This window comes from Colias croceus, chromosome 15 (genome assembly GCF_905220415.1).
Source record: "Colias croceus chromosome 15, ilColCroc2.1".
Classification (NCBI taxonomy): Eukaryota; Metazoa; Arthropoda; class Insecta; order Lepidoptera; family Pieridae; genus Colias; species Colias croceus.
Window position 1 is genome coordinate 10,149,802 of NC_059551.1, and position 18,765 is coordinate 10,168,566.

The following is an 18,765-nucleotide window of genomic DNA, read 5'->3' on the forward strand; positions in this document are numbered from 1 at the left end:
ATGTGATTGTCACATGTCTTAAATACAAATGTGTGTGTGTGCAGCGACTCGCAGTCCCGCACGCGGTGGCGCAGCGTGTGCTGGCACCCGGCGGTGGCCACGCAGCTGTGCCTCGCGTCCGAGGACGATCAGGTGCCCGTGCTGCAGATTTGGGACTTGCGGTAAGATATATACATACAGTAGACACGCGTCACCCCGGCTTCTTTTTTTTTGTAAATGGGGAAAACTTGCATAGATACCCACGGCCTCCGGGGGAGAGCCCAGGGGTTATGTCGGATTTCTACCGACCAAAACCCCACTGTGTTCCGTCAAGCCGCATCAACGACAGGGCCACGGGTATAGGTAGAATTCGACCGTGACCGTCACCCCGGCCCCTGGCTTATCCGCCGCTCCCTGTAATCCGACAAATTCTATAGTCCGACACTGCTCTGCAATATGTGTATATCCGATGTTCTATATTATAATAGAATTTAATATTTAATACTGCATTATTTATGTTAGTTAATTTTTAAATGTACTCCCAGAAAAATATTGAATAACAAATTTCATATGCCTATCGTTAATAAACATTAAAATCAAATTAGGCCCCAGATGTGAGCCTTGGGGAACACTCGAAGTAGCTATAAAGAAAAACAATTTATACCCAACATACCACAATGTTACTTTAAACGGTATATTGCCTAAAAAAAGTTCGAATTACTGTTGTCTTAGTCCATGAATTCAACCCCCTGACAACTTTTTTTTTAGTAAAACCGGAAATGATTCACTTTATCAATTTATCAAAAAAAAGCAAAAATCTATATGTATTGGCTTCGACTTGCGTTGGAAGTAATAATTTTGAAATAATTATGTTCTTAGCATAAAATCTGCGTCAAATCGTGGGCACGTAACTGGGAAATGGTAATTTTATTATTATTATAAGGCGGCCAAGCACAAGTCGTTTCTCAAATTCATTTCTCTTTTTTAACTATCTCTAAAACAGACAACATCAAAAATAATTGATGGTAATAACAATGTCACTTGGTAAAACGTGCGTATTATACATGGTTGAAATTTTCTGTTTCCTGGAGTACTTGAAATATTAATATCGCCAATAAATTGTCATATATTGGTGTGTAGGCTAGCGGCGTCCCCGCTGGTGACGCTGGAAGGGCACAGCAAGGGCGTGCTGAGCGCCGCCTGGAGCGCGCACGACGCGGGCCTCCTGCTCAGCGCTGCTAAGGACGGTCGGCTGCTCTGCTGGGACCCCACTAATACCAAACCCGTAAGCGTACTAGGCAGTCTATTTCCAAATTAAAGATGTAAAAATTCCTGAAAAATAATGTACTTTTCAGCATTTGAATTTCTTTTGTGTCTGTTTGAATTGTATCTTATGTTGTATTGTATTTTTTGGGTTGCATCAGAATCATTTTCGTATGTCATTTTCTTAATTTTGAATATTTCACACAAGTGCTTATATTTTTAAAATTTCACATTTTGCAAAATCTCATACAATTTTTTAAAAAATATTCCTTATTTTTTTTAAAAGCATGAATTTTCAGTGTGTAATATAGTAATATTAACGTTGTAGGGTGGTGAGCTGGTGATGGAAGTGAGCCAGCAGGGGCAGTGGGTGTTCGACGTGTCGTGGTCGCCGCGCGTGCCGGGCCTGCTCGCCGCCGCATCCTTCGACCAGAGCGTCGTGCTGCACACGCTGCTGGGCGGCTCCCGACCTGACTGCGTTAGTGTTCATACATATACACCAGTTTTATTGAAAATAAATAAATAAAAAACTTATCTATATTTTCAATTACACTGTGTACACTCAATTTGTACGTTTACTTAATACTATGAAAACTATCTTCTTAACTAGGCCGAGCCTGTATTTTAGACGATAATATCGTCCCACTGTGTAATTTAAACTAATTATTCACAATTAAAATAGGTAACCTATCAAGTGACAAAAAAGTGAACGTTTAGTGTAAGTAAAGTGTATCTGTTGCAGCAAAGTGCCGTGGCACAAAGCAACATAATGGAGTCGTTCGGCGGCGCGGACTCGTTCCTGGCGCTGCCGGCGGTGAGCCGCGCGCCGCCCGCCGCGCGCCCCGCGCCGCACCCGCCGCGCGCCCCAGCTTGGCTGCGCACGCACAGCGCCGCCAGATTCGCGGTATGTACTGAAATAGGAAAAAAATCATAAAAAAGAGCGTGTGTACGGGCACACGTGTTAGAAGTGAAACTTCTTTGGCAAGATTCAAAGACAATAAATTCGTCGCCTTAGTCCGTGACGTGACGTTATTGCTATGACGCGACCTTGAAAATTTACTCTCAACACGCTACAGAAGCTTCACTTCAAACATTATTGCAATTTCGAGCATAACAGTATACATGAGCAGTTATCGCATAAGGCATAATTTATTTGCCGCTATATACGTAGCGCGCACTCTGCGTGCTCACGGTGGCGCTTTGTGTACACGTCCATTTATATCCGTGTATAAGATACAAGACAAGATGTTATTATTGCTAGCGAGGTAATAATAAAAAATATAGTATCAAGAATATCACTTTACCATGTCTAGTAAAGATTTATCTCCAAAAATATTTTTGTTGATTTGTCTTATTAATTTATCTATTTTTTTTTCAGTTCGGTGGTAAATTAGTAACATTCGGAAAATGTCCCCAAGAAGGAGGAGCAAAAAATGTAGTGGAAATAAGTCAGGTAAGTTTCATATATTATGTTATGGCATATTACTTTTTTTGTGTCTTTTTTTTGTAAAAACAAAATCAAGATGATTCTGTTTCGCACATGCAGGTCGTGAGTGAACCAGAGTTGGTGGAGAAATCAGTTGAGTTGGACCAAGTGCTCGCTCTCACACTCAGCAGGGACCCGCAGGCAGCGGAAAGACTGGCTGAGTGAGTAACTTTTTATTATATTTATATCTATATGAAAAAAAAAGCGTTTTTCTGGTACATAAATTAAAAATGCCACTAGTTGCTACTTCTTGTAAAAAATTCCTGCCAACTTTTCATATATCTATTTTGTTAGAGGAAAATACCATTTTCTTTTTATATCTCAACACCCTATAGATCTTTGGTCCTTCGAGCCGGATTTGTAAGGTCTATGTCATAGCTGACTCGCAATGTGCGGTCATTGTTGATTATTATTTATGCATTGCGAATACAATTGTGTATTTATTATTCAAACGTTCACAAGGCCCGCCTACAGCCGTTATTATTTTAAGAATGTATACAACAAAAACTGATAATTATAATCATAAACTATTGCATAGCTTCTATCACGGGCCTTGAGCGCGGGGACCGAATCGAGAAATTCCGTAACGAAAAAACCTCACGCTCCCCACTCCGACGGGCGGAGGTGTGGCTTGAAGGCATAGCATACAATAGCTTTACCGCGGCAGTCCCCGAGTGCCACACGTCTTTTAATTTTTTAAACATAATTTCCATAGGTATTGCCGCGAGCGTGGAGACGCTGCCACAGATCAGGACGAGCGCTACAGGTGGTTCTTCTTGCGCGCCAATTTCTTGCCGACATTCCGCACTGAAGTATTGAATTTGCTTGGTGAGTACACGCGTGATGAATACATAATATTATGGTTGTAGTCTTGTAGAACGCGAGTATGTGAATGCAAATTTGCGTGTGCTTAAGCGTGCAGATGTATGTATAAGTGGGTGTGTTTTTGCGTGCGTGTGCGTATATGTGCGTATTTACGCACACACCCACAAGCACGCACTCTCATTCTCTTGCAAATGCGTATGAGAGTGCGTGCTTGTGTATGTTGGTATGTTCATATTTAATGGAATTTAATGGAATTAGCATCGTGTTATAATATTTCTTGTTTAAGATCCTTAGTACTATTAAATTTCAATTTTCAGGTTATAAGCAAGACGAAATACCATCGAAGTTCAAAGCACAGAACGTTGGTGACACTCAAACGGACACAGCATTTTTGAGTCGAGTGAGTAACGTACCTATAATTATTATTATTATGTCCTGTCTCTGTGGAGCGTGATACTTGGTATGTATTTTGTTGTAATTTTGTTTACGTGTCTATAACTTATTAAGTGTTTTGTGTTCGTCTGTTTTTCTTGTGTTATCTCTGTAACAGCTAGCTTCTTTTGTAATTTGCTAACTTTTATTTTCCGAAATTTGTAGAGTTCTTTGAAATAACAACAATTTTACTTTTCTACTTAATGACTAATTTACTTACTATTTCTATATTAAATCTTTAATTTGACAATAATCTTTAGTGTATATTATTTAAATACACACAGGGCCGGGGTATATCCCATTCTCTATATGATATTCGGTACATTTCAAATTGGGGTGACGATGCAAAAAATCTAACTTTTTCATTGTCTTGTATATATGTGCTAACTGTACGCTATCAGCTATATATAAATGTGGGCTATTCTGTTTGTGCTACTAACTCAGGGCGAGTCGACTGAGACGGAAGCTGAGTTGTCCACAGACACAAGTACCGACTTATCTGTAAGTATATATAGTTGGTGTTGTATATTTTGGTTAATCATAGTATTATGTTGTGTGCTAAAGTATACACATGTGATGATCTAAGATTTTTAGGAGTAATTTTTTAATACTTACTTTATTTATCCTTATCTTCTAACTTAAATGTGAAGAACGTAAATTTTATTTTTTCCGTTTCAAATTGTCACAAAAGAAATGTAGATTAGAATACAGTCCTAATTATTTGTATTCTTATCTAGATTTTTCCCTTTGCATGTGCCATTTTTATTTTTAACCGACTTCAAAAAAAAGGAGGAGGTTATCAATTCGGCCGGTATATTTTTTTTTTATGTATGTACACCGATTACTCCGAGGTTTCTAAACCGATTTACGTGATTCTTTTTTTGTTCGATGCGGGATGGTGTCGAATTGGTCCCATAAAAATTTTATTTGGATAGGCCCAGTAGTTTTTATTTTATAAGCATTTTTGTCTGTAGGTATTTGTAAATTTTGCAAGTGCAATTGAAGTCGGTTGTTTTTAACGCAGTTATCACTTGTGGTGTTGTTATGATGACTTAATATATTACAGGACGCGCACACTTTGATCGAAAGAAAGCTAGCTAATCTGGACTTGGAGCCAACAGTTGATAACATCAACATACCTTCCGGAGAAGGTATGTTTTTAATTGTTTATGGAATTGATAAAAAAAAAATTGTCAATCTTAATTAAGTTGGGCTGAGCTGACATTAGATATTAATAACCCACGTGTCAAAAAATATCAATGAAATAGACAATTAGTGCCATTTTCAATACTTTTGACTCTATCTTTCTATATCTGTTTCTATTCTTATCTCTTCTCTGTCTCTCTTTTTATACTCTCTCATTTATTGTATTTATTTGAAGTGAAACTTCTTAAGGCGCGTTGAGAGTAAAATTTCAAGGTCGCATTATGGCAATGCCGTCACGTCATAGAGTAAGGTGACGATTTTGGTATCTTTGAATCTTATAAATTTATAAATAAGCATTTGAATGCCATAAGACCAAAAATATCAAATTCATCTTTAAATCTTGCCAAAGAAGTTTCACTTCTGACACGTGTGCTCGGTACACACGCTCTTTTTTTATTGTATTATTTTTAATATTTGTTTGTGTGTGGCAGACACGACGAGCACGATCTGCCGCGCGCTGGTGTGCGGCAACCTGGAGGAGGCGGTGGAGCTGTGCCTCGACGCCAAGAGAGTGGCTGATGCACTTATTATAGCTTCTTTAGGTAACTTTTATTATAAGTAGTATAGTCCATAGTGTGTTGTGTGTTGATAGTAATAACCCTACGTTCACACGGTGTCGAGGTTTTTCTTTATCAGTGTTTCAATGAATGAGTTCACACGTGCATTCGGTGTGCAAGATACTTATAATATTACTAGCTTACCGCCCACGGCTTCGCCCGCTTTGTCTAAAACCTAATAAATTATTATCTATTAAGAAAAACCGAATCAAAATCCGTACCGTAGTTTTAAAGATTTAAGCATACAAAGGGACAGGGACCGAGAAAGCGACTTTGTTTTATACTATTTAGCGATTTATCATTTTGCGTACCCTTGCATGGCCTGTGATAGGAAGCAAATGATAAATAAAAATAAAATTCAAAATATACAAATGCCGCACCACGTTATATTATTTTTAATCTCCTCAATCATATTTTTTATGAATGACGCGTTATCATCTCTTATATGATCTGGCATGTTACCCTCTGCATACACAACATGGCCTAAATACAACAATTCTTTTCTTAAAAGGTTTTCTTTTCTGAGTCTCTTGAATACGTCAACTAATTTTTTATTATGATTTTAAACATACGGCCAAAAATTACAAGATCATCTAAGTAAGTAAAGCATTTATCAAATGTCAGACCGGACATAGCAATTGTCATAACCCTGGAAAAAGAACTCGGACTTATTTTGAGTCCCATTAACATTCTTTTCATTTGATATTGATCCGAATACCAGAATTAGTATTAGTAGTGAAAGCAGTGACTTTTCTTGATCCAAGGTCACTTGGTGATATGATTGGATAAGATCTAAATGAGAAAAGTAGATGGCACCTGTAGGGACACACATGTACAATTCGCTGATCGAGCTTTTTGTATATGTGTGCGTCCACATTGTTTCCCCGACGCTTTTTAGATTTATTAGAATTTAAAGTCAGTAGTGCATAACGGCTAGCATAAATAACACTTATGTATTGTGAAGAGTAATAAAGCAGTTGAAGGAAAGGTTTTATTATTTTGGGCAACCTTGGGGGAAAGACACTACTCAACATTGGTGACCCCCGACAAAGAACAACAAGAAATTATAATAAAATAAAATTATTTTGAAGACAATATATTGGAAGAATTTAAATTTTAACATGGCGATGCCTACATCTAACCGTTTCGGCACCCTTGCGGCGGAATTGGCGAAAATCAACGTGCGCCTTTCAAACATCGAGCGCTCACGATCACGAGCGGTACACCGGCGACCCAGAACACCGTCACGCAATTTTCGAGAGTCTTCAAGGTCATCTTCGAAGCGACGTCGTCCCGGCGCACCTGACTGGTTGTGCAGCTACCACTTCAGGTTCCGGCAGCGCGCTCACAAGTGCATCCCACCGTGCGCGTGGAAGAGAAGCCCCAGCCCCAGCGCAGCAGCCGCCCAGCCGGAAAACTAGCGAGGCAGGTGCAGACTACGGCGGAGGTCTGTACCATCACGCCGTGCAGCCGTCTCATGGTAACAGATTTAAATACTAACTTAAAATTTTTAGTAGATACCGGTGCCAATGTATCCGTTTTACCCGTACCTAGAAATCCATTTAAATATAATAAATTATGTCGATCCGATCTTAAGTTATACGCTGCTAACGGTACAGAAATTGCAACTTACGGCGTTAAATCTATTGTTTTAAATCTTAATTTAAGAAGACCGTACCGTTGGGATTTTATTTTAGCAGATGTCAAACAGCCAATATTGGGAGCTGATTTTTTAACACATCATAAATTATTAGTTGATTTGTATCGAAAAAGTTAATAGATCAAGTTACCGATTTACATGTATTAGCCTCCTTAGTTTCGTGTACGCAACAATCGCTAAATTCTGTGTGCAAAAGTCATCCGTATTACGATTTATTAAGTATGTTTCCTGACATTATTAAGCCGATGTCGTTTAAAGAAACTACATCGCATAACGTTTTGCATTATATAGAGACGAGCGGCCCACCTATTCATGCTCGAGCTAGACCGTTACCCCCGGATAGATACAAAAAGGTGAAGGAAGAGTTCAGGGTTATGCAAGAATTAGGTATCTGTAGGCCTTCTAAAAGTGCTTGGGCTAGCCCGCTTCATGTCGTAGTTAAAAAGAATGGCGAGTTAAGGCCGTGCGGAGATTATCGACAGCTCAACGCAATTACAAAGCCCGACAGATATCCAGTTCCGCGATTACACGACTTCACTTTTATATTGGCTAATAAAAAAATATATTCAAAAGTAGATATAAATAGAGCCTATCACTGCATAAAAGTTGCCCCATGCGATATAGAAAAAACTGCTATCATTACCCCTTTTGGACTTTTCGAATTTCCCCGTATGAGTTTTGGCCTAAGGAACGCCGCACAAACGTTTCAACGTTTTATGAACAATACCGTTTTACAAGGTCTCGATTTTTTATTTTGTTACTTAGATGACGTCATAATTGCCAGCGAAAATGAGACTTTACATCAAGAACATTTGAAGTTAGTATTCGAACGTTTCAATACATACGGCATATCTATAAACTTAAGCAAGTGTAGCTTCGGACAGTCGCGTATAGAATTCTTAGGTCACGAAGTAAGTGTAGATGGAATTAAACCACTCAAAGACAAGGTCGAGGCCATAGTTAATTTTCCTAAACCCGTTACAGTATCGGATTTAAGACGATTTTTAGGAATGATCAATTTTTATAGACCACATTTACCTCATTTAGCGTCACATCAATGCGAACTCAATAAATATTTAGTAAATTCTAAGAAAAATGATAAATCGAAAATTATTTGGAACAATGTTAGTGATAATGCTTTTGTGCAATGTAAGATAGGACTACAAAATGCCGTCACATTGTCACATCCCCTTTTAGATGTTCCCTTAGCCTTGATGACCGACGCTTCCAATACCTGTATGGGTGCGGTATTGCAACAGCGAGTAAAAGGTAAGTGGATACCCCTAGGATATTTTTCCAAAAAATTTTCGCCTACCGAGCAAAAGTATTCTACTTATGATAGGGAATTACTAGCGATTTTTCAAGCTATTAAATATTTTAGGAAATTGTTTGAAGGCCGTCCTTTAACAATATATACAGATCATAAGCCATTATGTCATGCATTTTCTAAAATAGGTAATGACAGTAAAGAAACGCCTAGAAGGACGCGACAATTACTTTTTATAAGTGAATTTACGGTCGACATACAGCATATTAGCGGTAAAGATAATATTGTAGCCGATACTTTATCGCGCGTAGAAACAATTGTTTGCCCGACTGTACTCGACTTCAACGAACTTGCTGACTCGCAAGCGAAAGACGAGTACTTGATTAATATGACACGTAGTGGGCATAGCGATAATAATGTAAAGTTTAAGAAAATGTATTTACCGACTTGTAAAAAAGGAGTATATTGCGAAGTTTCAAATAATATTATTAGACCTTATTTAACAGAATATTTTAGAAAAATTGCTTTCGATAGTGTTCACAATTTAAGTCATCCCGGTATACGTACGACTCGGAAGATGGTCACTAAACAATTTTTTTGGCCTAGTATGAATAAAGATATAGGGAAATGGACCAAAGCGTGTGTATCATGCCAAAGGTCGAAGATTTCGCGTCACGTTGTTTCGGATATAGGAAAATTCCCGGAAGTTTCGCGATTCGAGCATATCCATGTGGATTTAGTTGGTCCATTGCCGACATCTCCACAGGGATTTAGATATTTATTAACAATTATAGATAGATGTACGCGTTGGCCTGAAGCATTTCCCGTTAAAGAAATTACTGCAGACGTCGTTGCTAAGCATATTTATGAAGGATGGATAGTTAGGTATGGTTGTCCCGTCCGTATTACTAGCGATCAAGGACGTCAGTTTGAGTCGAATCTATTTTTAAAGTTAATGTCATTTTTGGGTATTCATAAGATTCGTACTACACCTTACCACCCACAAAGTAATGGCGCGGTGGAAAGGTGGCATAGATCGTTGAAGGCAGCCCTTATGGCGAGACTGCTTAGTAGTAAAAAAACGTGGTTAGACGAATTACCCACTGTTATGTTAGGGTTGAGAGCAGCAATACGAACTGATAGTAATGTTAGTGCCGCAGAATTGGCCTTCGGTAAAACTTTACGTTTGCCTGGCGAGTTCTACGATAGTTCTACAAATGACTGTGATGTAAACGATCCTTATAGTTTGGTAGAGAAAATCCGTGAAACTATATCTCAGTATCGTCCGACGAGAGATAAGACGAACGCAAAGAAAATATTCGTTTATTCCGATTTACAAAGTTGTAGTCACGTTTTTGTTAGAGATGACGCAGTACACAGGTCTCTAAAACCGCCTTATGATGGTCCTTATCAAGTGTTAGAACGTAGTTCTAAAGTTTTTAAAATACAATTTCCGGATAGAGTCGCACGCGTTTCCATTGACAGGTTAAAGCCAGCCTTTATATTAAAAGATGATGTTACAGTTGAGAACAATATTGTTCCACATAATACATCTTTATCGAAGTCGGTTAAGCATGCGCCACCCATAAGCGTAACTAGGAGCGGTCGCGTAATCCGACGACCCGTGCGATTTGCGATATAGTACTTTCACACAGTATTTAGCTATTGTCTTTAATTCGAAGTATTATCTGTATTGTATGTAATTCAATTTATTATACTTGTGTGTTATATACATTTTTGTTAGAATGTAAGTTCATATTTTTTTACATGTAGCTTTTGCGTCTTATACAAATTTTTATATTAATTGTTCACTATACAACGTTTTGAAGTAAAAGTTTTTATTGTTTCATATTATTGTTTAATCATTTCATTTTATGTTTTACATAAATATGATTAACATTATATTGTGCATATTTTACATTTTTGTGTAACTATTGCGAAAGAATAAAGTAATACGATAGTTTTGTTTTTACGCATTGAAGATGCTTATTTAGTATTTCCTGTTTTTGTAATAATTAGTACCTATTTAGTTAGTAAGTTATATCGGATTACATAGGTAATAATATGGTCACTCATTTAGCATTTTTATTAAACTTGTATTAATTGTAAAATATGGATAAATTCGTGTAGTGAAGTGTAATCCGATCAATTTTAATTAGGCTAAGCCGTTTAGATGTAAGATCTTATTTTTATTGTTGTGACATTATGAAATATTACGAATTAATATGTATTCAGTATTGCATTGTTATCTCATTTGTATTTTACGGTAATTTCTGTGTTTGTCTTTGTATTTTTTGGAGTGTATAATTATTTTTTTTGAAAAAGGGGGGGAATAATGTAGGGACACACATGTACAATTCGCTGATCGAGCTTTTTGTATATGTGTGCGTCCACATTGTTTCCCCGACGCTTTTTAGATTTATTAGAATTTAAAGTCAGTAGTGCATAACGGCTAGCATAAATAACACTTATGTATTGTGAAGAGTAATAAAGCAGTTGAAGGAAAGGTTTTATTATTTTGGGCAACCTTGGGGGAAAGGCGCTACTCAACAGCACCGGACACTGATTCTAAAATATCAATTATGTTTGGCATTGAAAATTTGTCATCTTGAATGATTTCGTTCTATTTACGATAATCCACTACTAATCAATTTTTTTTTGTGAAATACCTCCTTGGCAGGGGCGCCATAAAGTGTGTTGATAGGAATAAAATGATACGACGTGTATGCAGTTCAAATGGTATATTACTACTAACTTACATACTATAGTTGTTTTTTTGCTGTACATAATTTACTGTTATGTACAGTAAATTTTAAGCTACTAAATAAAATCTCGCAAAAACTTAAAATCTCCAGGTCTTCCTTTTTGTTCATTAATTACCGCCTCACTTCCTGCTTATCCAATACACTGCATTCATTTAGTAATTATAAGACAATTCTCAAATAAAATGTCATTTACGTTTTTTGTCAACGAATTTTCATTTTCTGTGACAGGCAGCCAAGAGCTAGTGTACAAGGTGCAGCGCTACCACCTGAACCAGACCGCATCGGACCCGGTGTCGCTGCTGAGCGGCTGTCTGCTGCGGCAGCGCTGGGACGCGCTCGTGCGCAGCGCCGCGCCGGCCGCCTGGCGCCACGTGCTGGCCGCGCTCGTCGCCCATTGCGAGCCGCCCGCCCTGCCGCACTACTGTGGTGAGACGCTAGCGCCACTCTACGCGCCTGGCGACAAGAGAATCAGTCGCAAGATGCCGAAAGAAGTCGTCAATAATACGGTTCATAGGCTGCTATTGACGATATCCGGCTCGAAGGACCACTAAATTTATAAGACCTGTGTTTCATCAATTTGATTAATATTTATCCAGCGACGAATATTTGTTATAAAAGGCCTAGGACTTTTATAACAAATACACACACTTATGTTATCATAACTAAGGCGTAAAAGTTATGAGGGCACAAATAAATTAAGAAACATTTATTTCCAGAACTCCTCGGCAACAAGCTGTCCGAAGAATCAGACCCGGCTCTAAAGAAAGCGGCGCAGCTGTGCTACGTTGTGGCCGCGGCGGGCGACGCGCTCGCTTCGCGTCTGTTGCGCGAGCGAAGCGGGAGCGGTTCGAATGATAGCGATTTGGCCGCGTTGACGCAGCGAGCGCAGTTGGCGCTGCTGTTGAAGACCGCTGCGGAGACTAGAGGCAGGCCAGTGCAGGTGGGTTGGAGAATTATGGGGCAAAATAGTATTATATCACACAACATTAATTTTTTGAAAATAAAAATTCAATTTTTGTTGCGTACAAGAAAATAACGCAATGTCAGTTTCACAATAAGTCCTTTGATAATTTTTTTCGCAATATCAATAATCTATAGACCTGTTTATTCATGTATCTTTATTTTTTTATAAAACAACTTTAATTTTTTTCACAGGAGGGAGGTAGTTTAACAACATTGCTATCGGAATACGCAGGGCGCTTAGCATCTCAAGGATGCTTGCAAAGCGCGCTCACAGCGTTGCAAGGATCGAAGTCGGAGCTCACGGACCGACTGACAAATGCATTGAGGTTGCATTCGCAGGTTGGTTGAAATCAATTGTTGAATTTTTGAAGGAAGTAGAGTTTGAAGTGTTTTTGAAATATTTAAGTGAATATGTCAAATTAATTGAATGCCAATTGTTTAACATAAATTGACAATAAATTTATCGGTTTGGAAAAATAGAAAATTATAAATCCGGCTCGAAGGACCACTAAGTATATGAGCCCTTGGAGGCAAGTAACACTATTAATGCAGTCAGAAAAAAATACGGTGTTTAATTGAATTGTTGGACTATATGTTGTCTTTTGAATAAAATTCACAATATTTATTCATAGCAAGAGATGTGCACAGTATTACAACCGAAGTGTCCGTAATTTATTATTATTTGTGCAAGTATTAGCGTGCCATCATCACTAAACACCAATCAATCAACCAAACAACATGAATCCCAATCTAATCAATTCGAACATGAATTCGTTTAATCCAAAAATGAATCCCATGAATCCGCTCTATCCGAACATGAATCAGATGAATCTAAACATGAATACAATGAATCCGAACCAGTCGGGTCAGATAAATGGTATATATTAATTTGTGATTCCCATAAAAATTAATTGCTCATTTTCTTCTCCCCTTCCATCAGCAACAACAACATCAGCAACAGCACCATCCGCAGCAACAACATCAGCAACAGCAACAACAACAGTACGGTCTGCGGTCGCGCACGACAAGCGAACATTCTCAAAAACGACAGCCTATTAACAGCTATATTAATAACCCGCCACAAGGTAAAAACTTACTTAACTAATATCAGCTGACGCATTTTTATACTAATTTCAAAAATTGCTATTTTTCACAACTATAAAAGATCATGTACTGTTGTATTTTTTTAAGATGAATAAATTTCTTTAAACCGAACCTGAGTGGACAATTGTCAAAGTGACGTTCCACGCATCGAGACGCCATATTGTTTTTATTGTTAATGAGCATGTAATGATTATATAAAACTTAACAAGGATTCGAGATTATGTATTCAGAAAAGACGGATAGGATAACACTTCGAAAGTCAAACCCATTTTAATCCATCAATCCCTAGAATCTCAGACACAATAGAAATCTATTGTTGTCGTGCCCCGATCGGGGCGCTCGGTGGTCAATGGGTTAAATAAATGAAATAATTTTATTTAAAGTAGTCATGTCATTTGTCGGTTAATAACTCAGCCCCCGGAATCACAGACACAATAGAAAATCTGTTTTGTCGTGGACCGATCGGGCAGCCTGGGGGTCAATGGGTTAAATGCGTTTATATCATAAATTGTATCGTATTTTTCACATGAATGTTGTATTATTATGTATTAGTACCACTGAGCCAATGGTCGGAAGGCAACCAGCAGAGAAGTGCTCCCTTGCCGCAGCCGCCATTGCAGCAGTCGAGACCCGGCAGTGTGGGACCGCAACCTGGTAACATAGTTTTCAAATTATTATGAATATAGTTTTATTTTTTGTGAATGATTAATTAATTCAGAATTACTTGTTTACCATTTATTTTACCCATTTATTTATGTATAGAGCTTCATCTCAATTACGCATATTTTTATGTTTGTCTAAATAAATTTTTATTGTACTATTAATTATTTTTAAAGTGATGTGTGTCATTTAAATCTTTTAAATAGTACTTATAATATCCTCCAGGTGGTATAACATCGCGGTCCAAATACAAAGTGGACCCATCGGTGCAATCAGCGCCACTATACAATCAATACGGATTCAACAATCCAATCACATCTCAACCATCGTACGGCTACAACAGCCCTCTTCCCGACCAATATGGTTCGTCTAGCGTGCCATCATCCAACTTTACACCAATCAATCAACCGAACAACATGAATCCAAATCCAATGAATCCAATGAATCCGCTTAATCCAATCAATCCAAACATGAATCAGATGAATCCGAACATGAATCAAGTGAATCAAAACATGAATCCAATGAATCCGAACCAATCCGGTCAGATGAATGGTAATTACTACGGACAGGAAGCGACTGTCCCTGAGCCGAGCAAGCCTATGGCACCGGGATGGAATGACCCTCCAGTTTTAACCTCGAAACCTAAGGTATGTATTTTTTAATCTAGTATTAATAAGTTTTCAAAATTTTAATAATTTATTTTTCAAAAGTGATCATTTTTTTGTGTATTTTATAGAATTTTTTTATATAATATATTGTTTATTGTTTAATATTTATTTAGAGCTCACTGAAAAAATAACTTGTCTCGAGTCAATATTGCTTAAAAAAGTTGCATAATATGATACAGAATGTGTACTCAGACATAATGTCGGCCTCTCACGCGGGCACGCGACACTGGAATCACGTTATATCGCACAACCGTTCCGAGGTATTCGCATGACGGATGGACAAACTATATTTGTTATGTTGATGACATTATTAGTCTGCTAATTTCCAATTTTTCATCAATTGCTTTGTTAGATAGTGGATTATGGCCTGTTTCTTTATAGTATGCTGATAATATGGATGACGTCATATGACTCGTCTGTTATAATTCAAATTTACAAAGACTTTCTTAAACATTACCTAATTTATATTTCTTCTTTACACTATAACGAATTAATTCCATCAATTGAATCATGTGCGGTTTGTCCATCTCCCCAGCATGCAGTTTAAGGGAAGATTTTATTCACCAAACGTGTTTTTCAAAGCATGGCGTTCTCATAAAACTTCATGCAATATCACAATTGAAACGGTAAAGGGATTACAAATGATACATTTTCTCATACAGAAATCATGGAAAGTTTTTTGGATTGGTTTTGATTTGTTTTTTGAGGTTATCATTCGACAGACAATACTCGATATGCGAATCGATTCATGTTTTAATATTTTTCGTAGTCAACTATGAAACTGGTGTGAAACATGGTTGAAAATCGCTTGAACTAATAAATCTACAAGATTTATGTTCGTTACGAAATTATTTGAATGTAATGTAAACCTTTATTTCCCTGACCAAATCAGTAGAGAAGTTTAAGGACCATTTGTGTAAATTCTAGTTGCCTATTCATATCCATATTTTTTACTTGAGCATAAAATTTAAGATTGAAACACCTAGACGAATGTCTCTAATCTTATTATAGTTTTATCTACGATCGCGACAGAAGAATAACGACAAACAATTAAAATAATGTCCTATAACATATAATGTAGAGTAAATTTATTAAAAGATCCACCCAGTCGTCCATTTATTAAAACAACCATTTAAAATTCAATAAATTTACAGCCAAAACAAGAAGTGCAGCAACAAGCACCAATAACACATCCGCTGTTCGGCGTAGAGCCGGCACAGCATATCCCACTTAACCCTTCGTTCCCGGGACAACAACAATACCCAGGGCAACAATTACCTGGACAACAACAGTTCTCCGGGCAACAGTTCCCTGGACAACAGCAGTTCCCTGGACAACAACAATTCCCAGGGCAACAGCAGTTCCCAGGACAACAGTTTCCTACGACTCAAATGCCCACGCCATATGGACAAATGTATCAAGAGTCATATCAGACGCAGGGCTCGGATCAGTATCAAGGACAATATCAGCAGGCGTATCAACAGGTATGTATCTTTTGGTGGGAAATTTCAACAATTTAAATTTGTCGGATTTTATATATATAGAAATAATAAAAATACGTTTGGGATATGGAAAGGGTCACGATGTTTTAATTTTGCAATCTCATTGCGTAATAACCTCAAGCTTTTATCAGAATAATAGTATCAAAATCCTCGTTTTGTCCATTAAAATTTTTAGGTAAAAATGTTGTTATTACCTATTGGTTTGACTATGAACCATTGGAATATCCTTCAATATTTATAAAATTATATAGCAAATTATATTGCAAAGTTGCAGTCATTGAAATATCCAACACTATCAATACCGTCAGCTATACCCAAGTTTAATGACACTATTCGCACCCGCATCTGGCGGGTTCGAGTTTCGGGTGGCTGAATTGGTCAAGCGTCCGCCCCGGATTGGCGTGAAAGGATGCGGGTTCGAGTCCCGCCCCGTGATCGAATTTTTTTCTATTCTTTATAAATTTATATTCATAAAGCATTTGAATGCCATAAAACCAAAAATATCAAATTCAACACTATATTTGTATTTACTTTCTTATAATCTTCTAGGAAGAGACTCCAGCACCAGCTCAACCGGTGCCGGTACAAAAGGGCCCGATACCGGAGCAGCATGTTATTCTGCAGACTGTATTCGATCAGCTCAGGAATGACTGCTTGAACAATACCAATAATGCGGTAAGTTTCATGCTTATTTTGATATGCCAAAGTATGTTTGTCTCCCTTTCACGTCGCAACGAAGCGATTTTATGGTAAGTATAAGTTTTGTGTCTAGAGATAGTGAGTGTCATTTCATTTTTACAATTTTTGTTGCTTTTGGGTATAATAGCGGACTAGCGAATATTAATCACTGATCGAGAAATAGATACAGGAAAAATAATGAAACAAATTTTGATTGCAGATGACGAAACGAAAGTTACAAGATATACAGAAGAAGTTGGAGAACCTCTACGACCTATTGCGGGAAAATAAGGTAAGACATTTTTTTTCAACTTGCATTGTACACTTTATTACAAACTTGTTTTAGTAAATGATAAAAGTGTTAATTTTATAATATTATATGTAATGTACGTTTATATTATTTAACTAAAAAAACCTCGAAATTGTCTCGATTGTATTAATGAAATACTTTAACGTAACCTTTATATAAACTCGTCTTTTGTCTCGTTAGAATTGTTTTGACCTATTTTTAGTTCATAACATACTAAAAATGCATATTTTAAGCTGTTTTAACCATTGTTTTGCCTTCCAGCTGGCAGATAGTTCCCTCACGTCCCTCCACTCGTGCGTGCAGTACATTCAGAGCGGGAACTACGCGCTGGCGCAGCACGTGGTGACGTCACTCGCTGGGGACGTCGACTTCGCTCTAGTGGCCACCTTCCTGCCGGCTCTGAAGATGTTGATAACATTCGCGAGTGATTCCCGGTAGTTGAAGATTGTACAGCGCTTAATCGAACTTTCTAGAAGGAAGAAAATGCGGTCGGCTTTTAAACAATGTAATTGATTCGAATAAGCGAACGTTCTAGAACGACCGTTGATGCCTTTTGAATAAAGTAACCGATTTGTCAATTTTGTGTTTGATTGTAGACGAGTTTTGCTAGAATTGAAACGTTAAAATATGCTAATAATCTATATGTCACGTTCTTTCGCGTTTCCTATAACTTTTCGGCTAATACAAATTATATTGTATAAAATATAGTCTCATAGTGTTACTTTTATATAGTTGAATTATACAGTGACGTTATTTTATAAATATGAAAAATATATTAAATATTGTATGTTCTTGATGCACCATTTTGCTTCCAGTGCTCTTTTAATTGCATTATTTTATATAAATTTAATACTTTTATTTCGGCTATGTTGTATATTCACCATTTATTAACCTCTTAAGACCATAGGTACACATACGTGCACCTGCATTTGTTGGGGAAAAAAGATGTAATAACGACATCTATTGACATTTTTTAAACTAAAACGTCTTTCTTTAAGCAAGGAGGTTCAAATAAAAGTCACAGATGGCGTATACGGAATCAATAAACTTAAAAATTATTCGTTTGAATTTGACAGATAGATTTTTTTTTCAACCGTTCCTGCTTTTTTTATTGTAAAATCGTTTAAAAATAAAATTACGTAGATTTTAACGAAATAGTGGTGTCTTTCTATTGTCAAATATCTGGAGCAAAGTGTGTAAAAGTAAGTACCAGTTTTTTTGTTTTCTTGTACTAATATTGCCTCGATGTTGTTTTGTTACACATATGTGTACCTCAGTATCTAATATATATATTTTTTTACTGTAGGAGATTTCAGCATGGCGATGAATGACGAAGAAATAGAGAAATTATTGAATGATAGCGATTTTGATTTTTCTGATGATGATGACGACGATGAGTATTTGCCTCCAGAAGACCTTCGAGATCTTCAGCGGCCGGAG

The 18,765-nt window shown here is 37.3% G+C and overlaps 1 protein-coding gene across 2 annotated transcripts in view; it reads left to right on the top strand.

Moving 5' to 3' along the window:
• Nucleotides 1-18,210, top strand: part of LOC123697949 (protein transport protein Sec31A) — a 33,528-nt gene extending 15,318 nt beyond the window's left edge. The window contains exons 6-26 of one of the 2 annotated variants that reach the window (XM_045644526.1): nt 45-161; nt 1,120-1,264; nt 1,571-1,720; nt 1,985-2,146; nt 2,621-2,695; nt 2,789-2,889; nt 3,444-3,556; nt 3,871-3,953; nt 4,430-4,486; nt 5,052-5,136; nt 5,623-5,733; nt 11,669-11,866; nt 12,157-12,380; nt 12,596-12,742; nt 13,344-13,488; nt 14,060-14,161; nt 14,393-14,814; nt 15,990-16,319; nt 16,887-17,012; nt 17,236-17,307; nt 17,587-18,210. In XM_045644526.1, the coding sequence (XP_045500482.1) occupies nt 45-161; nt 1,120-1,264; nt 1,571-1,720; nt 1,985-2,146; nt 2,621-2,695; nt 2,789-2,889; nt 3,444-3,556; nt 3,871-3,953; nt 4,430-4,486; nt 5,052-5,136; nt 5,623-5,733; nt 11,669-11,866; nt 12,157-12,380; nt 12,596-12,742; nt 13,344-13,488; nt 14,060-14,161; nt 14,393-14,814; nt 15,990-16,319; nt 16,887-17,012; nt 17,236-17,307; nt 17,587-17,763 (3,142 nt within the window). In that variant the 3' untranslated portion in view covers nt 17,764-18,210. The remainder of the gene's footprint in view (nt 1-44; nt 162-1,119; nt 1,265-1,570; nt 1,721-1,984; nt 2,147-2,620; nt 2,696-2,788; nt 2,890-3,443; nt 3,557-3,870; nt 3,954-4,429; nt 4,487-5,051; nt 5,137-5,622; nt 5,734-11,668; nt 11,867-12,156; nt 12,381-12,595; nt 12,743-13,343; nt 13,489-14,059; nt 14,162-14,392; nt 14,815-15,989; nt 16,320-16,886; nt 17,013-17,235; nt 17,308-17,586) is intronic. The other variant, XM_045644527.1, reaches the window with a different exon arrangement.
• The last annotated feature ends 555 nt before the right edge of the window (nt 18,211-18,765 follow it).